The 25,225-nt window shown below is 40.6% G+C and overlaps 3 protein-coding genes across 5 annotated transcripts in view; all 3 read right to left on the bottom strand.

The window, feature by feature from the left end:
- The window catches only part of SEPTIN5 (septin 5), a 44,620-nt gene extending 39,946 nt beyond the window's left edge, over positions 1 to 4,674 (bottom strand). Inside the window, exon 1 of the mRNA XM_062631490.1 lies at positions 4,636 to 4,674. Coding sequence (XP_062487474.1) covers positions 4,636 to 4,659 — 24 coding nt within the window. The 5' untranslated portion in view covers positions 4,660 to 4,674. The remainder of the gene's footprint in view (positions 1 to 4,635) is intronic.
- COMT (catechol-O-methyltransferase) overlaps positions 1 to 20,419 on the bottom strand; it is a 363,876-nt gene extending 343,457 nt beyond the window's left edge. Inside the window, exon 1 of the mRNA XM_062631499.1 lies at positions 20,413 to 20,419. The gene's annotated coding sequence lies outside the window, so the exon portion shown is untranslated. The remainder of the gene's footprint in view (positions 1 to 20,412) is intronic.
- The window catches only part of LOC134170244 (septin-2), a 74,065-nt gene that overhangs the window by 29,138 nt on the left and 19,702 nt on the right, over positions 1 to 25,225 (bottom strand). The window contains exons 9-13 of one of the 3 annotated variants that reach the window (XM_062631491.1): positions 24,303 to 24,448; positions 23,190 to 23,273; positions 22,590 to 22,647; positions 16,047 to 16,140; positions 8,246 to 9,038 (exon numbers count right to left, since the gene is read on the bottom strand). In XM_062631491.1, coding sequence (XP_062487475.1) covers positions 16,072 to 16,140; positions 22,590 to 22,647; positions 23,190 to 23,273; positions 24,303 to 24,448 — 357 coding nt within the window. In that variant the 3' untranslated portion in view covers positions 8,246 to 9,038; positions 16,047 to 16,071. Of the gene's footprint in view, positions 1 to 8,245; positions 9,039 to 16,046; positions 16,141 to 22,589; positions 22,648 to 23,189; positions 23,274 to 24,302; positions 24,449 to 25,225 lie in introns of those variants that run through there. The other 2 variants (XM_062631492.1, XM_062631493.1) reach the window with 2 other exon arrangements.

Genomic DNA, 25,225 nt, shown 5'->3' with positions numbered 1-25,225 from the left:
ACACTGTCACCTCTGCAACTGTGAGCTGCCTTTTGTAATGCCCCAGCTGCTGCAACCCAGCAGCTAAGCAAGTGTCACAAGCATCTCTCAGGGTTAAATAAAACTTGCTCCTACTTCATTAGCATTAGCAAGGATCAAGCCGCATGTCACACTCACGCACTTGGCCAATGTGCCCAAAACTGCCCTGTGCCATTCCTGCAAGAGCAGTGGAATTTTGGACTCATGCACAAGTAGCTAAGCAGTTCATGGAAATTCAAGGGACAGAAATCCACTTGTAAGTGCAGGAAACACTTACTTCCCCCTTTTCATAAACTGCAGATTTCTACTTGCACTGAGAGGGCTGAACCCCTGCCCTGCGCTAATAACCATTTATCCATTTGGAGCATAAATAATTGAAGAGAGACAGCAGCAGCAGCAGGAGGCAGATTCTGTGCCCAGCTCTCCAGCAGTTGTTTCACCATGCAGTTCATGTGCTAACCTCTTTTTACAGTCCTTTTCCAAGAAGCCAAACAAAGAAGGGGGGGGGGGGAGGAAGAAGTCAAAGTGCCCACGATGGACTTCTCTCCCCAGCCCAGAACAGCCCATTTGTGGGACACAGGGGCCTCCTGCAGCAGGACTGTTTAGACAGATGCATAGCAGGACAGGCAGGACTGAACCTCCTGACCCGCTGCAGTTCCACCCAGCTCCTGACACTGAGCCTTTGCCCACTGTGGAGGGTGAAAGACCAACGTTTGTCTTTTGAAATAGGCCAAAAAAAATTAATGAACCACACAAGGCTTTTTACAGAGAAGTAAAAGCTTCCACTCCTGTGCTGCAACTGGCCAAGATACACTGGGACATCAGAAAGACAAACAGAGATGTGCTGCTGTAAGAGTATTTCCAGTATTTACCTCCAGAGTCTGTGACTAATTTGCTACTCCCTTTCTGGCAGGCGCATCTTGGTAGTCAGGATGTAAGACCAGGGTTGGAAAACAGAGGTTGGAAGAGACATTAACATGGGGAGTCAAAGAGAAACAGCCTTGCCAGGGCGATCTATGACACAGTGAGAGACTATCCAGCTGTGGTGAAATATCCCACTCGCCAGCTGCAAACATCATTTTGTTTTCCCTGAGCAAAAAAAAAAACACCCTGTCTGCACTGATACAGAGCATGAGAGACAGCACAGGAAAACGGTTCCACATTGCCACTCCCAATGATTCAAAGAATCACAACTATAAGTGGTTTAACTCTGAGAGAATTAAGAGTCAGTGGTACTCTGCTCACCCGCCAGGTCCCATGCTTTTCTTCTTCCTTGTGCAGAACTTTCATCCAATCACAAGTTTACAAGAGCTGCTACTGTAAAGAACATACTTAGGTGAAAGATGGCAATGCCACAAACATGTAATGGAGGCATGGATTATCCAAGCTGCTCCAGCACAGACTGTGAGGGGATTCTGTAAGGCCAAGCTCTGCTTCTGGTCTTTGTTGTACAAAGGAACCTCAATTCACATGATACTTCTCATCACGTTTCACAAAACTAAGCTAACCAATTTTCACCACATAGGTATGTACACAGAAACCAAAGGCTATGTTAAGGTCATCCTCAACCAGCTCAAGACACAGGAATCACCACTCCTCCCTGCTCTTAATCTGCTCATTGTCATCAGCAACTACCTGCACTGGAGCTGTCCTCAGTGTGTCAAGGGTGGTACCTCTGCACTATGCAAAGCATAGCTTTTTCAGGGGCCATACTTTCTCCCATCCGGGCTCATCTCTCCATAAGCACAGTAGAGAAAAGGAGAAGGTGGTTCAGCACACATTGACAGGGAACTGCGGGATTTCCATCAGCCAATGTCCTCTGCAAGGCAAGGCTGTGGTTGAAGGCTGACCTTAAAATGATGCACTATGTTGGTATGGTTGCTATTTTAGATGGAAAACATCTCCGCTGTTGTGATATCTACTGTTCCAGGACCAATGGAAATCTCTGCTTCTCTCTTTTTTTCTAAGAAGAAAAGCAACGGAGTGTGAATATAATTTTTTAAGATATAAATCCCAGATTCTCAAAACCTGAAACACAAAAAACAGTGAATTCAGGAATTCTCAGTGCCTTCCAATGACTCGCACTGAAACCATTCCTCCAGTCAAATTACCTTCTGCAAAGCATCTTCTCTATGCACAGTACCCCCATATATATTTTTAATGGCAAGCAGACCACTTCAAAATATGCTTAAGTAGAAAAAAGGACCAAGCTAAATGCAAAAGGCACAGCCCTGTAATTTCAGACCCACTGAAAGAACTGGATTCACCAGATAGTCTCTGCTCCCACACCCAAACAACTTTGCAAGTTGATGGGGTGGGGAGAGATCAACCTGGGAAGGAGAGGTTCCCATCCTCCTGATTTAAAAAGAAACAATGACTTCAAAGCACATTAGAGATCAAGACCTGAATGAGCAGGAGGCAGCTTCAGAGAAGCAGCAAGGTAACACCCCAAACAAACACACGCCAACAACACGAGCTAGGAGGCATGTTCTGCAGGAGTGTGCCAGGAGACTCCAGTTTAACTGGGTATTTGGGAGGTTTCACCTGTACTCCTCCCACAGGAACACCTTGGGCTTTGGCAGAGCGTCCACCCGCTGCACTTGTCCTGTTTGGTTCTCAAGTCAATGCTCTTTTGACAAATTGCTAGGTTTCTCTTACACGGGGCCTGCTCTTCTGCACATGGAACATCAGTTGCCGTTTCATTTGCCTACCCAGTTTTACCACGAGAATCCCTCTCAGCGCTCCAGCAGTATATAAATTGCCAGGAGAGAAACCCTCCCTCTGAGAGGTGCTGAACCAAAGTATAATGAGATTGAGGAGCTTGGTCTAACCAGGCAACCTGCTGTAGAGCTACAGACTGAACTGTTTCTCCCAAGTCCAGAGTCTTAAACCACAACCCTTCATCTTGGAAAGCTATATTCTGTGTGCATAGACCAGCATCAGGCCTCCACTGACATCAACAGCACGAGTTCAGTACCAAATACACCAGTTAAGAGGCCACTCCTTGGAAACCAGAGAGAATGAGAATCTACCATTATTTTTTCTTCAATAAATCATAGCAATTACAAGTCCAACCTGCAAAATAAAGTCCTCTGGAACTAGACAAATGCATCAGCCCTGACTATACTACAGGGGAAGTTAAAGACACATTCTTAGACACCACATCGTTCTATTTTTGGACTCAGTAAGTCCAAATTAAGATTTTACTGAAGGCTGCTCTACTCACATGCACTCTATTGTACTGCCCTCTCAGAAGCTCACTTCATTTCCCAACTGCTTATAAAAAACAGCTTTTATAATAAATTTTGAAAAAGCACTTCAGGCAAGAATCACAACTTTAGCAAGCCTCTTAAACTGTTACCTGCTGCCAAACGTGAGGGAACTGGAACAAGGTGGCGCAAGAAGAAAAGTCCTGCTCTCAAAGGATGCTAAAGAAAAATCATTTGTGGTTTTGTGTGTTCACTTTAATTTTAACAGATTGCTTTGTATTCACAGCTTGGTTTCCCTCCATCGTTCATGGCTGGCACAAATTCATAATGCACCGTGCTCTGCCATGCAAGACCCATTCTACACTCTAGGTGTAAGGCACATGCACACACTTGCATGTTTGAGTAGAGACCTCCTCTGCCCCAGGAGAACCCTCTCCTGCAGACACAAACTCTTTGGGGTACTGACTCCAGCCCACTCTTGCCTATGCAGTGTGACAAAGGCCCTCAGGAATTATGATAATATCTACAACAGACTACTCTGATCTCTGCCTCTTCTTCCCCTGGGGAATGAGCAGAAAGGAGCCTTATACACAGCCTGTTCCCCTCTTTATTTAAAAACAAAGAACAGCATGTGGTTTTGTTGGGCTTTTTTGGGGGGGGTGAGAGGGTCCCAAAGCTCCCCTCCAGTTCACAGCTTACATTGAATTTACTACAATTTCAGAAGACACTCTGGATTGTTTTCATCCAGAAATAACAAGAATTAACAGCACCACTTACAAATAACTATCAAATACAAATAACAAAATACTACCAAAACTTTAAGTAGCTTGGGAAAAATGCACCCAATGACCCAATTCTCCTGTTACCCCTGGATTTACTTTGTTCAGCTCACCACTGCAATCAGCAGCTCACAAAATACCCCGATGTCTTCTCTCAGTGCCCAAGTCTGTATTACATAGGGAAACACCATCTCCTGCAGTAACCAGGTGAATGTCCAAGCTGCTACACCACCAGTTTGCCTTTCAATGGTCCAGAATGGCTGTGCAGTACCACTGTTTTGGTAGGTGTCTGCTGCATATGGAATTAGAGCCTCAGAGAAAGACTGGACTCAAAGGCAAATCCAAGCCAGGCTGGGAATGGATGGGTGGACTTCTCCCTGCTGCAGGGACTTGATGCACTGCCCTGCTGTGTTAACCACCATCTCCATCCCCACCTTTGTGAGGCAGAAAAGCTCTTCCACACACAGCAGACATCGCCTACATCATGGTGATGGTGCTAAGGAACACATGGGACTCTGCTAGTAACCCCTTACCTAGACATCCAAGCTCAGGAAGAGAAGGATTCCTCTTCCTCTCAAACACCCTAAATCCCTCTAAATACCAAATAAAGGACAAAAAAAAACCAAAACCCTGTCGATGTCATCTGATTGCATCACTCCTCCTCTCTCTCCAGGACTCAAAGGCAAATAGCTCTTTGCTTTGCAAAGCAAAACAGATGTGTCCTAACGCCCAAATCCCGGCTGCCTGCGAGGTGATGGTCTGCTACACCACCCAGGAGCGGGGAGCAGCAGGATCGGGTCTGTGTCTGCGCATCTGTGCTGCGGAGGGAAGAGGTTGTGATGGGGCGACGTGCTCCTAATGCTGAAATGCCTCTGCCAGCCCCTACGCTGCCTTTCTCCATCCGAACCTACTCGACACACCCAAAGGCACCACAAAAAAAGAAACCCGACCCAAAACGCAGGGAGATGGAGCAGGCAAAGGACCCATTTCCCGGATGAATCCGGCTAAAACAGGGCCACCATGCCCAGCACCAGGAGGGAAGGCTGCCGTGCCCAGGTAGCAGGACACCCCCCGCTGCTGCAGCAAGGCGGGCGAGCTCAGCCCCTGCTGCACCGCGCCGCGGACCCACCACCTACCTGCTTCTCCTCTGCGAGGCACAGCGAGGAGGGCGGGATGCCCGCGGCAGGAGCCGGCACCGGGGAGAGAAAAGAAGAAAGAGTGAGGAGTGAGGGATGCGACGGACCGCGGGGCGGAGCGGCCGCGCGTCCCCAGCGCCTCACCTGGGTTCACCAGCTTGCTCTTGTACCGCATGCCGGTGCTCATGGTGCCGCCGGCGGCCCTGCCTGCCCCAGCCCGCAGAAGCGCCCGGCTTGCCCGCGAGTGTGTGCGCGGCCGGGGCCGCCCCAGCGCCGCCGCGGAGGGACCGGGGCCGGGCCGGGGCTGCCAATCCCGGGAGCCCGCCCCGCCCCGCTCCAGCCCCAGCCCCGCCTCCTCCGGGCCCACGGCTGGGAGGGTGACCCCGGCTGGAGCATCACCGCCGACAGGCTCCTGGGCAGAGCCTCCCGGCCCCCAACACGTCCAGGACCGGCGGTGCTAGCGGAGAAATCCCCCGAGCGGTGCCATGGACCACCGGTCTGGAGGCTGAAACACGACAGAAGGAAGCACAGCCTACTCTCGAGCAGAAACACAGCATCCAGAAGGAATACACCCATTGAAAAAGCCAAAACACAAACCCCGAACACAGAATAAATAGGAAATGTGTTTCCAGATTTAGCATCTCGAAATACAGTGGGAAGTCCTGATTCACAGTACAGCCGTACTGTGCAAAGTAGGAATGTGTGCTTTGTTTCCATTAAAACGTTTTAAAGAGGTGATATGGAAAGTTATTTTAGGTAAAGGCTGTCAGCATAACTTTGTAAGAAAAGGCAGGAGAGAACTCAAATGAATTTTAAACACTCCAGAGGCAGTAGTGGCACATGATTTAAGAACAGCTCATAGGAACCTCAACTCTAAAGGAGCAAGGAGAGTGGGATGTGAAGGCTGAGGACACACGGATCTGTCCCTCAATTTCCACAGCTGAAGGGAAAGGTCACATCTTCCACATTTCAAGGACAAGTACATAGACTTGAAACTTCTGAATACAGGACAGGATGTGCTTGGCATGGTGATGACTGCACAAGTGCATGGACCCTCTCCTGCCCTCTAACAAAGCTGACATCGATGCCACAGTACTAAGTTTTCAAATCACAGTATCACAGTATGCTAGAGAGTGGAAGGGACCTCGAAAGATCATCTAGTCCTTGCAGTCATCACAGCCTTTATCTTTCACTTTTTCATTCAGAACATCCTTCATATCAAAACAATGAGACACTTTTAAGACCAGAGATTGAAAATCCCAGGCACACACATCTTGAAACAGCATTAACTCATCCTGAGTTCACTGTCAGCCATTGATTCAAAGCATCGGAAAAAATTAAATCAGGTAATTGTCAGCCTATCTGCTTGTCTGTAAATGTCAGAGTGCCACAGACCATTAGAGACTCTACACCACAATTAAAGAAACCAACAAGCCCATCAACCTTTCAGGAGTTGTTTCATAGTCTGCCACAGTGGTTTAAATCTAATGAAGACTGAAGGGACTGCACTCCTGTGCTCCTTGATCCCTCTGAACCATCATTAAAGTATTTATATGTGGGCACTTTGTCCCAGAGCTGGGAAGTGTCAGCCTGGAGAAGGACAGGCTGGAATTCAGGGAAGGTTTCTGTGTCTTCCATGGCCCTGGCACTGCCCAGACCAATGGGAGTAGAAATGCAAGGCCAGAAATCAGGCTGTAGCCAGAGATCTAACAAAGACTTGGCTTAACAACTGTGTTACCCCATCATAGTGTTAAGTATTTAACAAAACCAAGTTCAAATATAACTGAAGATTAACATCAGGCAACATCAATAGGCACAAAAATAAAGCCTATGTTGAAAGGAAACTAGTTGTGTATGGTACCAGCAGTACTGCACGCTCTTTTTGGACAATTCTTAACATAAATCTCAGGTTTTGAGCCAAAATGCTCCAGCTGGAATCCAGAAGCCTGAAGAAGGCAGAGACTATCAACCAATAATCAGTATCCCCTTGTAAAAAATCTGCTCATTGAAACTTCCCACACAAGAATTATGACAGTGACTTTAGGTGCCTTGCTTTCAAAAGAGGGAGGAAAAAGCTTTGGTTTAAATAAAAGTCTAGATGCTTTTTAAAGTCTGCTTCCCTATTGTCCTGGTTTGCTTTGAAAGAACAACCTTTCATGTTACCTTTGTTCAGAGAGCTACTCCTGTGAGCAACTAATGTATGTAACTAAAGTCTTGGCTTCTCAGCAGGGGTGTGGCTATCCTGACTTTCACAAGCACAAATGGACAGCACATCATCTTGCAAAATATGATGCAAAATTCTGCAAGAAAAACAAGAACAGCACATATAATGGCACACAACTCATAAGAAAATGCTTGTGTTAAATCTCTCACCTTGGCCCTCTCAACAGACACACAATTCAAATCTTCATAAAACCTGAAGACACTTTGTATGAACACAAACCCATCACTCTATTTCTTCTTTCACCTTCATTATAGCAGCCACTGAGATAATAACGTAGCATCCATTTTATGCGGTTCAACTCCAAGCACAAGCCAAATATGCATCCCTGTGACACAAATCGTTCGTTAATCCTATCCTGAGTAAACACTCATTGCTAGACAGTAAAATTAGGGCTAATTACATGAAAGACACTCCAATTTAGTACTGAAGACAATGTGTCTCAATCCCATACTTGCAAAATAATTCATGCTTATGCATATATAATACACACACGACTACAAAGGACGCAGAAGAGAGCAGCAACAAAGAAACCAGCAATGTTCTTATGAAGTAAGGTGTGCAATTGGATTTTCTAAGGTATTTACCCACCTTAAAGGTGTTAGCAGGTGCTACTGAACTATAGGGAAAAAAGTGGATGCAAAGTCTTGCTACCTAACTTCCAGTTAAACACTTTTAAAGTTGTTCTGAAATGAAATCAAAGCAGTTTTTATGCAAACTCTAGAAAACGCCTTCATTCCCCAGGGGAAATATCACAATCCCTCTGAGTACGCACTGTGCACAATGCTACTACAGCATTTCAGAATTCACTGGAAAAAGCCAAAATAATAATAATAATAATAATAATAAAACCAACAACAAAAACCACCCCAAAATTCAACATTTTCCACATTCATACAATTTATTACAAAACTTCAATGAAAATTAGTGTTATGGTATATAAAAAAAATTTCAGAACATGCCCTCACTCAGCTGACAGATAAAAATGCCTGTGATAGAAATTCTTGTAACCAAGACTTGAGACCTGAAGGCCGATCTTCAGAGGCATCCCCGGAAGTTGTTGGCGTGTGTAGTGTTTACGGTACATTAAGGCACGATGATTTAGAAAAGTCAGCTTCTTTGCATCACTGGCGAATCATCAGTGGTTTGTACATTTTCTCATACATCACACAAATATAAATCACCAGAGATGAAGCTTCAAAAGTAACCAAAGCACAGAGAAAGTTATGAAAAACTGATAGGATACACAGTGATTTAAAATGGCAAGTGAATTATGATACTGTGCAAGCACACATGCATTTACTGTAAACAGGCCATGAAGTCTTTCAGTATTAACCACAAAACTGTTCAGAATAACCTAGCAGATACGCGACTAACTCCTTAAAGCCACCACAATGACTAGTCCAAACAGCATAGTCTATCAGTTTCTGTATAAAAAGGCATAGGAAGGATAATAAAACCACATAATAAGTATGAAGACAGTGTTACCAAAAGAATCAAAAAAGATACACTATAACTTGATTAACATTGAATATATAAAAGAAGCCATTTTACAACATGATCTTCAGACTGTTTTAACGCAGATCTTGATCTGTGGCATCCAGCTTTTGCATTTGAACGTTACCATTCGGGCAAAGAAAACAGAGCACCCATCCACTCAGAGAACTGAATACTGCTGCAAACAGAAGTGGAAAACAAACAACATTAGAAAGGACAAACTCTCAGCACCGTCAGAGCATTTGGGGCAGCCTGAGCGCCTCTGAGCAAAGCATCATAAACCAAGACCAGGACATTCCAGTTACTGTGTCACAGGGACCTGAATTAGAACTACACTGGCTGGGGCAGATGCAGTTTGGCCCCAAATATTTACCACAAATATCTAATAAGAGCATATAAATGAGAATTTATTTTTAGTTGCATACCTCCTTAAGCACCCACACCCCCTCCATCTACAAGAACTGCGTAACAGCTCATCTCACCAGTAACACACGCAAGGCACCAACCTCAGCCTGCTATGTGAGGTACTACTTCTGCTGGGGAAAACAAAACCTACTTATCTGAACAGGGCTAAAAGTAAGCAGCAAACTGCTTACTTATACTTGATGTCACGCACAAACACTCTTATGACACTGCTTAAGTGAAACAGCAAAGCAAATAAATTTTTCCAAGCATTCATAACGCAGTATTCATACAGTTGAAAGAAGGTTGCTACAAAGAAAGCACAATTCCAGCTTTTGCTGCTTAAGAAGCTGTGTCAGATTTGGGATTCAGGTGACACCTCAGACTCCCCAGTCACGAAAATACTCATTTCAAACAGGAAAAATATCCTTAAATATTCATCTGGATGGAAGAAAGAAATATCCTAGAAGACACTGTTCTGTCAACTCACTTGTAAAGTACAGTGCAACACTCATTGAGACTACAGTAGCTGCCTACAGGTGGGATATGGAGCAAGAAAAGCTGGTATCAGGGTCTTTTGCTCTTTGCCATTCTCAAAGTGGGAATTCTGGTCAATACAGTTACTTAACATTTGAGGCCATCACTTCCCATACAAACCAGAACAAGCAAGCCAGCACTAAGGCTTTAAAGCCAGAGTCCATGCATTACTAACTAAATTCAATGTTCAAATTCAAAATTAATCTGTTGTGCTACACTGTATGAAAAAGAAAGTACATTTCTGTCACTGCTTGCCTAACTCTAATCTGTTACAGAAAACACCTCAAGAGGAAACCATAACTGATGTTTCAGACTCACAGAAAGACTGGAATTTCCAATAAACATAAAGGTTCAGTTTATAAGCGCAGCTGTGCACTGATGTTTCCACCATTAGCAACATGATATTCACATTTTATATGCTTGTAGAACACACTTGGGCAAAGTCATGTTTGTGTATTTTCACTGTGGATTCATTTCACTGCTGTTTCTTCCTAATCTTCTTATGAGACAATACTTTGTGATATGTTAGCTTGATACTGTTCTTCACAGATTTGATTTTCAGTTTTATTACACTAACTGCACAGGCCCCCACACTCCTTTCACCAATACACAGCTTTACTAAATGCCTGCAACATGAATTCATACCATTAGTTAAGAAGGATAATATGTTTCTCCGGTATACCATTAAAGCAAAATTTTTGTGTAGCATCACTAGCACTACATACAACACCTGCACCCCGATGTACATGGTCAGACAGCTCAGAATCCTACATCTGTAAAGGTTTTGAATGCCTTGGGAAGGAATGGGTTTGCCTCTCAGCTGCTTCCAGGGCAACTTGACTTCTCTCCATGTACACTTCTGAATTCTCAATGAGAGAAATTTGCTTTATAAGCAGTTACATTTTCTCTCTGACCTAATTTTTTCTTCAAATAGCACCCATTTTATGTTGTAGCTTTGAGTGGCCAATCATTTGAACAATTTTGAGAAATGGCATCTTTCCAAAAGGAAGAAGAGTATTGGATGACACCAATGTCCTATTGTTAGTTTTGACTCATTCTGTCACTCACACACATAATATTTTGGATTCCTGATATTTCAGTCATCCTTTCATGACTTTGGTACTTCAAGGTTGCTCCTTTTCCTTTCGCTAGCCTGTAGCAACACCTTATACTTCTCTATAGCAAAAGTCAACAGCCAAGACAGATAAATATCCAAGCAAGATTCTTTAAGAGACAGAAGACAGAATATTTAGGTATAGGAGGTTTACAAACTTGACTAATACTTCAGATTTATGTATCGTATTAATGCTACATATTCTTCTTCTGTAAACACTTTGAAGATCACAATTTTAACAAAGTGCTATTTTTTTTCCTATTGGGAAGTGTTGCACAACTCATTTTCTGTCAAAGGTCAGAGAGATGCTGTGGAACTGCCAAGGTCACAATCCAAGCACAACATAATCTTTTATTATGTTTTACTTACAGTCCAGGAACATGACTGCTTCACCAACTGAGAGCAGTATGGACTAACAGGGAGATGCAAGGTATTATTTTTACATGAACAAACTCAAATGAAAGCATTATCAGTCTCTACATCAAGGATTAAAAGCCATAACACAACTGTCATCTGAAGCCTGCCTAGCTCTCTGCACACTATACACAAGGTCTCTGGTGCCCACCTGCCAAGGTAGCTGGCTCTTGAAGGACCCTGCTAAGATCTTTCTATACAGGTTAACTTCAAGGACCTATGAAGCCATACAGGTTCAGTACTTCAGCTGTACAGCAGGAAACTGTCATTTTCCTGTGCAGGAAAATGACAATTTCTATCAGAAATCTACTCTCAAAAGGGAACAAAAACTTGTGCCAGGCCATCAGTGAAGGCTTTGCTGAACAGCTCCACAGTTAGAAGAGCTGAAAAGAGCTGGAGAGCAATGGCACTCTTCTAATCTAGTTTCTAGCCAGAGAAACACCCACTGGCAGTGCCAGGCAGTTGTTCCAAATACTACAAATTTGCCCAAGCTTCCCATTCTCCAGGCTCTCAATTTCAGCTGCCAAAAGCTACAACACAATCTTTGCTTCCTCAAATGACATTTTTCATCAGATCAATTCAGCATTCAGCAGCATCATTTTAGAAGGCTGGTTGCTATGACAATGCTTTGTGTTGTTCTGTTAAATGATGTCAATTCATTGGTAGAAAGAACTAGCTGTTTGATGCCTTTAGCACTCCTCTTATCAAGAATCAGAACAGTGTTGGTGAGCTCAGGAGGCTTTAATGTATTTGTGGAAATCATGAGCTATACTAAAGGAATTTTCAACATCCTACAGATATTTTAAGTGCAAGATGCTTGGTTTGGTTTGTTTTTTTTTTTTTCTGAACACATTTCCCCAGCCATAAATACATTTCCAGCTGGCTATATTTGTTTTTCATAGCCTGGCTTCTGTTACTGATTTGTCCCAGTATGATCTTGAAGCTGAGTAGAAGACAGACAATTCAGACTTGTAAAAATAACAGGACAAAAACAGACTGCAAAGAAATAGGGTTTCAGAAACAGAGAAGGAAAGGGAAGAAACACCCATCAATAACCATTTCATTTGAAAAAATAATTCCAGTTTTCATAATAATGGCTCATTTAAGATGGACAAGTCCAAAAACTAGTAAATATGCTGCTGGAATTACTGCAGACTAATTTCAAAAGCATTTCGTATTAGAGTATCCAAATAAAACTAAATCTGCTTTAGTTTTTGGTAACTTACTCCACCCCTCCATCTCCTTCCTCTCCAATCCTTCATTTGAACTGTCAAATGTAAGAAGCCATACGCTCCTACACTCTTGCAGCAGTGTCTTGTATTTTAAAGGCAAAAAGTCTGAAAAAACAAGCTTGCCTTGAAGTCTACCATGCCTCACATGGACTTGTAAGATTAGTATATCAAAAAGTAGGGTAAAGAATTGTTCCTGTTTATTCCAAGAGTATTCTGGTATCTAGCTGTGCCCTCACTGCCTGCTACAAACACCCCCACATGTCCTGTTTGTACACAGAAACTATGAAATACAGAGAGGAAATAGACAAAAATGCAGATGAATGCACCGAGGTTAGGGCTGCTCTCAATCACCACCATCTTGGAGAGTAAGCCTGTACTTACAGGCTTTTGTCAAAACCTGCAGTTGGCACACTGGTCACTGCTGTTTCCAAAATCATCTTCCTTTTCTACCCTGTCCTAGTTTCCACCATTGCTGCCTTTCATTCCCTTTCAGATTTCTACTTGTCTGCAGCAATAAATCTGTCCATTCTCTTTGGAAGCTTTGAACATATTCCCTACATAGAATCTTTGCCTTTGTCACTTGCCTTATGCTCCTCTTACTCTAGTCTTGAGAGTAAAGGAAACTGCTTGAAGTAAATTCTCTCTTTGCTCTTTCCATAACACCTTTCAAGATGCCCCTATTCAAAAGGGATCAGGCAAACCAGACCTTCCAGTCATCCCATCTGTGTAGCACCTTATGATAATACCGACTCCTCAGTCTTTTTGGCAAGGATTTGAGTTTAGCACTTCTTAATCATTATGCAATGCCAGACTCCTTTCAGAAAACCCCAAAGCATTCAGCAATCTTCTCCCCGCCCCGAAATATATCTGAAACCAGAAGTGGGTATTTCACGTATTTGGATATTACCACATTTCATTATCTTACTGTTTACTCTCCAGCTCTTATCTATGGAGGTATTTACACCACACTTCCCATTTCACAAAATATCTTTGCTTTAAGAAGGTACTTTTGAATATTTACCTAAATTAAGAGAAGTGAACATGTTCATTTTTACATGAATTATCTATAAAGTTACATGGTTTTCTCAGCACAAAGATAAGGAAGTGCAAAAGAACAATTGGAGGAGAGAATGATTTCAGTAGCAGAACTGATTCTTTAAAGTTCTTGTAAAAGTAGAACCTGAGAGATGCTGAAGGATAAACTGTGATAGAACAAAAAGACTGATATCAAGTATATTTAAATTTGCTGGCAGTTTATTTCTGGTAACTATTGTTTTAATTACAACTTTCCTGATTTCTCTGGACATAATGAGTTCAATAAAACACAGCAAATAAATTTGATGGGAATGCTGGAGGTTGAAATCATCCTTTCTCCTAAACTGCAAAGCCATTTAACATGCATGAGAGAAACTTCCCTAAGGCTAAGTTCTAGGTGAGGATTCACTTCAGCATGCTAACAAGATCATACAGTAACACTCTGGTTTAGCAGGACTGCGATTGCAGTTCTGACTGTACATATTAGCCAACAAATTATGATAGAAGTCTATCTATCAGTAACTGAAAGTAACAAAAAAAGAAGTTCAAAAGTCTTTCCTACAGGTAATCTGTCAAACAAAATTATTTCCATAGCAGCTGTGGAAATGTGGCTTAACAGATTGCAAATAAAGAGCAGGACCTCTGCATCAAATCCTTCTCAAATTTGTTCACATTCAGTATTTCAGACCAACTAATTTTCTGAAGATCTAGTTCAAACTAAATCACAACAGGATCATGAGGACATTTAGTTAAATCTGCAAAGCTCTCCTGCTTAACACATGTAGTGGTCTAAGATGTGTTCCAGATTAGCAATGTGAAGTATCCACAAAATAACATTTCACATGGACGTGGATGACACGCTCAGAGCTCTGTTTACTTATGTAGCCGTGGCTGCAAATTCAGCCTGGGACAAACCATGCTCCAATTCAATTTTATAAACATCATATCCAGTATTGCCAGAAGCTGTGAAATGAAGAGAATCTGGTGCCATTTCTGGCTAACTATCAGTGGGAAATACTACAACCTATTAGCCCTCAGATAGCGATTTCACAGCAAATCCAGTATCTAGGAATGGAAGAAAGAGCTCCAAGTACATCTACACCATTTGCCACCTTGTACTTTGTAAGCAACAATTATGGACAAGCCTCTTACATTTAGAGCACAGTTTTTTCTCATCAAGTAGCAGTTTAAAGAATGCCATGCGATTAGGATTTGTAAATTGCCAAAGAACTGAGCTCCTTTGCAAGAAACAGTAATAATCGTTTACACTACATAAGGTTTCTGCATCAAGCAGCCATTTTCACAATGGTCAGAGTTTGGCCATATGATAACAAACTCACCATGAGAACTTAGGATCTCCAGTTCAGTCTAAAATATTTAACAGGCTGCTTAATTACCAGCTCCTGTCTGAGGAAGCGAGAGCTTAATGTCAGACACTGCTACTGCATATACTGCATTGTCAGCCACAAAGTTATCCTCAGTATTTAGACTTCCAACTCTGGGAAAATATGTCTCGGTATGGAAGTTAGAAGCCATGATGTGAAGACTCCTCTACCTGCAAGACTTGGAATTGTGAAAGTAAGAAACCTGAGTCTGAATTTACCTTTTTATCCTTAACTACTTCACTCAGAGATAACAGCGCACATACCAGTAAAACCATCAACTTCTGCTTAAATAAGAATCCAGTGAATAAGTTTATTCCTTAGGAGACTTTTTTCTTTTTTTTTTCCTTTTTTTTTTATATAAACAGGAAGACCAAAGGTTCAAATAAAGGCAACAAAAAATCTCCTTATTTTAGGCTTGGAATGTTGGCAGCTGCCACAGGGTCATAAGGGATAATATAATCCATTTTATTCAAGCTTTACATTCCAGAAGACCAGCAATCACAACTGGAGTATTAAACTGAAGTATTAAGCAACAGGACTCCTCATATCCTTCTATTTTTTTTTTCTTCTTACATTTAAAAGAAGGATTACACCAAAAGGGCTGCATTCTGAAGAAAGCATGAATATTTGCTACAAGGATTTTTTTCCTTACTCACTTTGATCCCACTAATAGATATATATAACATGAAGGGAGTCTGTATTCAGCACAGATAACCAGTCTGTCTAAAATTCTGTTTGGTTCTTTGGAAAAAATGATATAAATTCAGAGCTTACATACCCCAAAACACCCTCACTTTTGTTTGGATATAGTCAAATTAATTTTCTGAGCAGATTGTGCTAACAAACAAAACCAGATGATCAAAAAATAAGGCACTGAAGATAAGCTTTTATAGAACTTAAAAACAGCTGGAAGGGTAACATCTGCATGGATATTTTTTTATAGTCTATCCAGGACATCACTCATTTTTTTCCTAAGTAGGGTAGACCTAAGTCCGAAGTGCCAAAATTAACACTAATCATTGGGAAAATCTTCTAAAAGAGGAGTAAAAAAGTCAGAAACATAATACCTGATGCATCCAGATGTCAAGCATCTTAATCATCACCAGGCTTCATCCTCATTTGGGCTTGCATCTGTGCAATCATCTCCTGCATGCGACGTAGCTGTAAGAGAAAAACACCCACATGTCTAAAACAGTTTCATGAGGAGGCCAAAATCCAGAAAATTTCTCATTTTTTTCTATAGTAGAACACAAGTCCCATTGGAAAAGTTCAATTAATCTACACAATTGAATACTTTGGTTTTCCCATCCTTAATTCCTTAGTGCATTACATCTAACATTCGCAAAAGATTTACAGATTTGTAAGGATACTCAAAATGGAAATTGAGTAATAAAATCCAAATCTTTTGAAGCCAGCTATGCTTGCAGACCTGGGAATCAACATTTAATCTACAATGAAGAAAACATGCCCTTTAGGTGTGTACAGAGTTACACTGTTGGAGTGAGCTTGATACAAGTGCTCCTTTGTTCCAATACAAGTGCTCAAAGGATGTCATGTATGAATACTCATCTTGCGGCTAACCAGAGAGCTCTGCAAATTTGTAACAGTAACAGCCAAACATGTAGACAGAATTCAAAAACTATTTCTAAAGAGAAACAGAAAGACGTTTACAAAATTTGGAAAGACAGACTAAACACACTAAGCACCAATATATCTACATCTAAACAATGACTTTTCCTGGAAACAACTGTTTTCTTAAGGCATTTTCTGATGACACTTTTTAATTTCCATCTCATAAAAGGCCAGTTATTATATAATGCTTTTTTCCCCTCAAAATACCCCCCTTTAATTTAAATAAATATTCCTAAGTATAAGGAACACTAATATAGATATTAAAAATGCATATGCAAATACACCTAATTTGATTTACAAATTAGTATTTCCTTCCAGATGCAGGTGGGGAAGCTCCACAGACACAATTACAAGTGCCCTATCTTACAGGCTGGAAAAGACAAAGGCTGTGATTTCCATGCACATTGTATAAAACATGAGTCCATCCCAAACTGGAGATCACGCAATGATCTGAGGCTTGTATGGCAAATTTTCATCATTCTAAGCATGATTGGGTAGATTTCAATATATCCAGCTTTTTTCATTTATTTTTGGATGGTAGAGGGAAACTCTTCAACTCTAAAAGCACTGTGTTAAGCAATTATACTGTATTTTCATCCATTCAATGACATTAACTATTGTGACACTAGTTACTCCATCAGATTCAATACAAATATATCTACAATAAATGCTTGGCTACATGTATGTGGTGCCGAGATGTTTTTTATTAAACAGAAATAAACATCACAGAACAGAGAATAAATAATTGCAAATGCCAATATCACTTTTTCTTGCCTGGTCTCAGATACAGATTTGTGAAAGAGTAAGAAACTGAAGAGTAACTAAGCAGTTAAAAACTGCAGCATAGCCAGAGATAATAGAGCTTGCCTAAAACTAGCTGGCTTATGTACTGGTACTCATCCTCTTGCTGCAGCAGCACAGGGTTCAGTAGAGGCTAATTGAGGTTCCTGTGACTGCAGCATGGATGCACTCGGACAAAAGGAAGTTAACACAGGGAAAGCATGAGATACAGCTAAGTCTGTAATGATTATTGTAGACTCATCTACATCTTTCTGCTAAGCACTTAAAACAAAAGGCTTCTGATCAAAAACATGGCATAATGCTGCAGGAAGGAGGAAGAAAAAAAAAAAAAAGGCAGAAATTCTCAGAAATGAGAGTTGCTTTGATTCCAGAGTCCAAAAAAGGAGAAAAGTTTCAAGGATCAGCTTGTAAAAATGCAAGACACCTGGTCTTTTGAACTGCCTCTCTGCAGATTTACCATCAGAATAAAACTAGCTTTTTGGAAGCTCGCCTGCTTGAGCTTTCTCAAGAGCACTCCAAGCTGAGCCATGAAACATTCCCAAAATAGAAACCATTCAGCAATCACAGGGGAAGATGCTGCTGCACATGTATTATGGTGATTGCTCAAATGCAGAATTCTGCTAATAGCCAACATCATAAGACTTAAATACAGCATTGAGTGTTGCATTTTCTTAACCTTAATTGATAAAAATATACCCACACCATGAAAGAAAACAGATGGTGCATATGACTGAAATGTAAGGCAGGACAAAAGCACAAAGAGACCTAGTCCACTCTTAACAGTGAGGTTGTAGGAAGACTTTCCATTTTCACGTGGTGTTTTTGAGAGCTACTGATGAAGTGTTAGCCTTATCCATTAGCTAAATAATGGCAAGTTTCTGAAGCTGTTTTAGCTAATCCGGTAGAAAAACTTACAAGTACAAAGCCTGCTAAAGAACCTAAGCACATTGATGTCTCCTATGGCCATTAGTAAGCAAGAAGTCACTGAAGTTTCCTTTTCATAAGGAAAGTTGTCAAAAAAAAAATAAAATGAGAGGTTCTCAAGCACACTTATCTTTCACTGCATCCTGGGCTGCATCAGCATTTTGTTGTCATTTTTGTTGAACTTCTGATATGTTCAGACAAACAATCCAGAATGGTTATTTTCTGCTGTAACACTGCCTTCTCAAGAGCTCTAATCAAACTCACAACTATCAGTTTCGTAACAGTATTCTTAGCAGATAACCTATGAGTAATGATAGATACCACACACTAAAACCTGGCTGCATAACCACAGGGCTAAAGTCAGAGGTAATAACTTAGAGAGAATGCACACAAATATCCTGGAGAGGAAATGGTTGGCACAGCAGGAATGCTGACAACTCCAGAGTTAAATTAAAACTAAAAAACCCTAAGACTTATACTGTATTGTCCTCAAAGTGGTCACCACATCAGTCTCTTCCATAATTCCTCTTCAAGTGGAGGAATGGACAGAAGAACCATTCTGACATGTTACAATACAGGCTAAAACCAACACATCCTCACATTACTAGACCTACTGCATAGACAGACCTTTACTCTTAATAAAGGTGAATGTAAAAGATAACACAGAAGACAGAAATTGATGTCATATCAACATCTGTGTTCCTTTCACTGTTGGTGACTGCAAGCATCAAAGGCATAAAATGACTTTGATCTTGCTCAGCAGCAAACCCTCTCCCTTGTAAGAGCAGCATTAGTATATTCTGCAGGAACTTGCATTCATCCCCTAAAGAATGGATACCACAACATGACAGCATACAGCTGATGCACATGATGAGAGGAAGTTAGGAAACAATGTTTGGAAATCTGTTAAAACAAGTAATTCCTGTGACTCCCCAGATAACAAAAGTCAGAGGGTAAATTTAACCTTGGTATAAAACTCCACTTAGTTTACTTATGGCAGGACCAAAATGTAGTTCATGTAACTACTGGCTAGTGACAACACATAACTACTGTAGCAACACAGAAAGGAAATAAACGCTTAAAATGAGATTTAAGGTTACAGTGTTAAAAGTGAACCATACAGCTTCTTAACAGCTTTTGGACACATAGCTCTGCTTTTCACCTGTAGTATACTTTGCCCAGAATACCAACAAGTACTGCTCCTGTCTGAACAAGGTGAGTGGCTTTTCCATGGCAACTCAACAGATTCCACAGGAAAATACATGTTAAAAACCAAACAATATCTACTTCCCACTGAGATGCTTCCCCTCCCCATACCAAGTATGATTATTTCTGCCCATGCCTTTATATAAGAAAGTTCATAACGGAAGAAGCTGCAAGAATAGGGCAAGATGGAAAACTGCAGTGGATTTTCTAGTAAATCAGGAAGTTCCCATCATAGCTGCTGTTGGTTTAAAATACTTCCAATACCAAAGAGGTCAACTAGTCTTGTTAACTTCAGACAGGAGCAATACTCCTAACAAATTTACTGTATGGGAAAAGGGGCTACCATTGAGACAAATGTTTTTCACAGAACATATTGACATTGTAAATAGCACAAGTCACTATAGCCACAGCCATCACACTGCATGGGCAGTAAGCATTACTCCTTGAAGGACAACTCAAAAGGACAAAATAAAAGCCATTATCCCCCTAGAAAAAACAACCAAAGAAAACCCCACCAAATAAAGGAATATTGTTCTTCATTGCAGCCCCTCTAAGAGATTCCCATTCACAATCGATTACTAATTTCCTCTTGTTATGTTCTCCCAGGACTAACACTAGATCACTTTATAGAGGAAGGCTGGAGCATTCTGCCTCTCTACATTGGGCAGTAACAGCCCACAAACATATATTTTCAGAATAGGAATAGGCCCAACACTACAAACTTTAAGGTTGTGCCCGTTTATGCTACAACACCAAAATAACGTGACCTACAGCATACGTACAGCCAGGAACATGGATACCTTTATTTTTGTTTTCACTTCCCAGCTCAAGAAAACAGGTTATCACTTGCAAATGAGCAAGAAACACAACCAGACTGAGCAGTAAATCCAAAATGACAGATTAGCAATTCCAAACTGCTGAACTGGGGACCACATCCTTTGGCATAATAAAAGATCATTTAGCAAAAGTGATGTCTTGATAAAGATGATCCTGGCACTAGCCCAATCATTCATTCCTTCCAAGGTTATATAAACCTCACAAAACTGTAAATAGAACTTCAAGCACCGTTGCTGATGGGAATGCAAAACAGGAGGGGAAATGGATATTTGTTTTCTCTGAAAAGGCCATGGAATGCAAGCCCATTTCCTCTGTGCCTCTTTCCTCCCCAGATCTTTCCCAGTCTGAACCTTAGGGATGATACAGAGATGAAGGGACGTCATAGAGGCTTATCTACACAAGATTCAGCAAAGCCTCTTGATCTCTTTGGGACAACAGAACGAAAAAGTTAAAAATCTATTTGTTTTTTTTTTTCAAGTTCTAACCTAATCCTCTGCAACTTCAGCAGCAGTTATTCAGAGGTGATTCATCCCAGAGGAAACTTCCAGAGACTGTCCCCTCCAAGAAATTCAAGACACCCTTTAAGCCATGCTGTATAAAATACATTACATACATATATATTAAATATTGTGTATACACTTTCCCAGAGTGGCCAGAATATAATAATGTTCCTGACAAGAGAACATTTCCCCCAGTTTCCAGGGGAAATGGTTATAGGAGATTTTTTAAGATGCAAGACTGGACAAACTGTCCTACAAAGATACCTAAGTTTCTACTTAACTACTTCACATATGCAATTTGCATAGTTCAGATAACACGAGAAACAGCTATGACTTAAATTCTCAAAGTCTGCCGCCTGAATCTTGGAATCATTAAGAAAGAAAAGGGAAAAACCAAACAAAACATTCTTTAAAAATGCTCTTGACATTTCCAAAGCATCTGGTATTGCTGGTGCCAGCTAATGGTGTTCTGTGGATTTGCACTCACATCAATAACAGGGAGGCAGTTAGTTTGTGTACAGAACACTTGCAAAGTTCCACTCTCTTAAGTGCATGACCAACAAGTGTGCTCATGTTCCTGAAATAAAGTTATACAGTGATGAAGACGCAGCCCATTTAACCACCAGCAATTCCTATTAGTAACTACTAGTTATGGTGATAGTCTGCTGCTTCTGCATTTTGTTTTAGGAAAATTTTTTGTTATTTAAGTCAACATGCCAGGGTTAGCCAGTAGCTAACCAGGGTTGGCTATTTTTAAATAAGGATGTTATAAAGGAAAAAGGAGAAGAGCAGACTGAAGTAACTATATTTCAAAAATTTCCATGTATGGGAGTCAATCTTTCACCTCAGAAACACACAAAAATGCTTGTAGTTTATTTCTTACTCCAAATCACTGCATCTATGCATTGATCTTTTAAGTCATGCCTTCTTGCATTTATGGACTTGGATCCAAGCTGAACTGGATAAAAGCATGAACAGAAAAACCACTCTTCCAACTGACAGCAAGTCTTAAGTTTTCACAATGCAAGCAGTCATAAGTATTGGCAGTGTACTACTTGAATTTAAATACTAGGCTAAAAATTCTCACTCTTTAGAACTTTAGCATTAAAATGTTATGTTAAAAGGCCCCATAATAGTTTGAAACCGGCATAAGAAATAAAAGATGGAAAACACCAAATCCATAAGTTGACTGGTACAACAGAAATACTATGAATTTTGCTGCAAGTCAAAATTAAGGTTAAAAATTCCATGATATAATTAATGTGTGTGTTTTTTCACACTCAACAACCTTTTTCTACTCCATAGCCACAAGATATAAGAAATTTACTGGTAACATGCTTATAGTAAGCCATGTACATCTGAAATGACATTAGAATATCATATGCTGTTCAAAGCAGTGTATGTAGCTGACAAACATAAATTGATTTCAATATTTAAAAAATAGCAACTATCCTTCTGGAAAATTAGCATATAAACTGGAAGTGATAAATACCCTGCCCACAACCAAGAGACCACATGCTACCTAGCATCCACAGTATGTAAGCGACTATAAACAGAATACTTTTTATGGGCAACTTGTATGTTCAGATTAGGTCTGTCATTCTTCACAGCTCCAATCTTGTGCTCTGTAGGCAGTAGCTGACGTAAATACTGAAGCTGGAACATAGCATGCTACATTAAAGAACAACAGTTCTAGAAGCTCCCTCTTACCTCAGCCTCTTTCTGCTGGAGGATTCTATCCTTGTCTACCACTTCTTCTTCAACAGGCCTATAGAACAAAAGAGGGCATCGATGGTATAAGATACAGAAGTAAAAATCTTAAAGAACAGATTCAAGGCTCATATTTCAGCTAATGTAACAACAACAAGAAAGCCTACATGATTCCACACAGAGGAAATTCAGACATTCTTAAACTTGTGCATCCTTTTAGTAATAAGCTACCTGTATCTCATGCTCTTATTATTCATTCTCAATTCCTAAAAGTTGGATTTCTTCACTGCTACAGGGATTTTTGGCTGCTTACTCTAATCAAGAGATTTTCTTCACTATCCATGGTACAAAAAATCAATCATTAAAAGAGCTGTGTAGGCTATTTCCTTCCTTCTTTATGATCAAAATGGTTGGCCAAATACTTCTGAAGTATTCTTGGGGACAAGAATAAGTCTCTATCAAAAAAGATGCGGCACAGATAGATGAGAAATAACTATTTACAGGTGGGATTAGTTAGGAGGAAGAGCAAGGACAATGTCATAGTGTCAAAAGAAGAGATTGCAACCAGCAGAGCCCAGAGGCGCACACACACATCCTTACTTGCCAGTTCGTTTTAGTCTCTCTGAACGGAAGTTTTCATAGTGCAAGTCTTGGGTCACCTCCTGCAGGTCCTGCATGTGCGTTCTGGAAGATGCAAAGGGCCATTGAAAACTTTGTCCTTCTTGCCAAAAGGAAGAAAAACACCCTTTTATCTTCTATTTTTGCTTTATATAATGGATGTATCCAGGGAAAATAATCCTTACAGACTGTGCCTGCCATAAAGCTAGCCAGGGTTCTGCTTTCATGTTATTGGTCTTTAAATTATACTTCAGTGTCTCCCATCAGTATTCTTCAAAGACTCAAAGTATGCTGTCATCCTCTTGCTCACCAGTTACTTTATAGGAATTATTGATACCAGTCTTTGCAACATTAAAAGACTTGGGGAAAGTTATTCAGAAAGATTCTTTAATTCCTAAAGTATTTCTTGACTTTTAAGTATTCTTAAGTATAACTTGTAACTGAGAATTAGGTGGAGCTCCTCAACTCACATAACATTTGACATTGCCTAACAATTTCCAATTGCGGAAAAAAAATGCTTGCTGCCAATGACCAGCAGAGGGCAATCCTGGCCCAAGAGAAACTGAACTCAAATCCACAACGAAATTCAATTTTCAACAATAGCGAGACATCATTAAAACAAAGAGAAAAAAAAAAAATCACTTATAACCATCTACACAGGCAGAATATCCATATCAGCTAAAATCATAAAGGGGCAGGGTATCATATTCAATAGGTTTCCTATATTGCCAAGAGAAGCGAGCTTTGGCCTTTAGAATACTCTTCACAGTTCAATCAATTGCTTTGAGTAGTATTTTAAAAGCCTCTCTGCCCCACTCAATGCACTGTAAGAAAACGTCAATTTATACATAAACCCAACAAATCAGTTCCCATAAGGCATAAAAACTGTCATGTATATCTGGCAGTGTAAAACATAGGAAGTTATTTTCCTGAGTCAGAGAATTACAGCAGCAACACAAGCTGCAGGGGGCTCAAAAGTCGCTTACAGAGCCACCAGAGCTCGTTCGGATTTAAGGAGTTCATGTTTTTATACATCTCCAGTCATTGTGACAGTTACATCACCACAGGAGATGGGATAATTTTACCATTACTCACACCAGCATTGTGCGCAGTTTAAGGAAATCATTGTGCTCTGGATTTTCAACTTCAACAACTCCCCAGGGATACAGACGGCCTCTGATTTTCTTCCCTTTCACCTCAATAAGTTGATTGGATCCAATAACAGCAAAGGGAATGCTCGCCTAGTTGAGACAGAGCAAAACAAGTTATTGTTTTCATTTTTGACTGGTTACTTTGTTTTGTGATTTGTTTTCTTTTAAAGAAAGCACAAAGAGTTTTAAGTAACAGACAGGAGATGGGGAAAGAAATGCTGACAAGGGCACTCTACTAAAATCCTTCCACATCCAACAAATCCTATTCTAGGCAATGCAACCTCTCATTCTTAACACCTGTAGTTCTGTTAGGATCAGTTTGTCTTAGCAGAGGCACGAAAGGAAATGACACTTTGCTTTAGGAACACTTGACTGTTGTTGAAGTACAGTTTGGGCATAATGTGTCATCTGACATAACATCATGCATGGAAAAGAGCCAACAGAAACATACTTCAGATACAGATTAAAGTAGCTAGATAGAGAATTTCAGATACATTCTTTGAGCACCTTTGCCAGTATCACAGCACAAAGAGGAAATTACTTCAGTAAAGCCTTTATTATCTGCTCTAACAAGAGGAAAGTTGTTAATTAGTATAGTAACCATAACACACAGACATTTGCTTGCTTGTTAAAAGGTTTGAGACAGAAAACAGAGTGCAAATCACAGCTCTTGGTGAAGAGTTGCTTACATTTAAAAGAGAAAAGAAAAAAAACACAACATGCTACATTTGGAATTGTGAAGAAGCAGAGACTGGAATCAAAAGGATTATAATTCAGTCAACATCCAAAGAAAATTTTTCACACGTTTTCGAGGAATAAAGTATCATTAAGCATACTGTAGGCTTGAAGAACTACTACAGAAAAACA

This window comes from Pezoporus occidentalis, unplaced genomic scaffold (genome assembly GCF_034315485.1).
Source record: "Pezoporus occidentalis ecotype Australia unplaced genomic scaffold, CSIRO_AGI_Poc_V1 ctg37, whole genome shotgun sequence".
In the NCBI taxonomy this organism is placed as follows: domain Eukaryota; kingdom Metazoa; phylum Chordata; class Aves; order Psittaciformes; family Psittacidae; genus Pezoporus; species Pezoporus occidentalis.
Note: the sequence above shows the minus strand (reverse complement) of the source record. Positions and strands in the feature narration are given on the sequence as shown.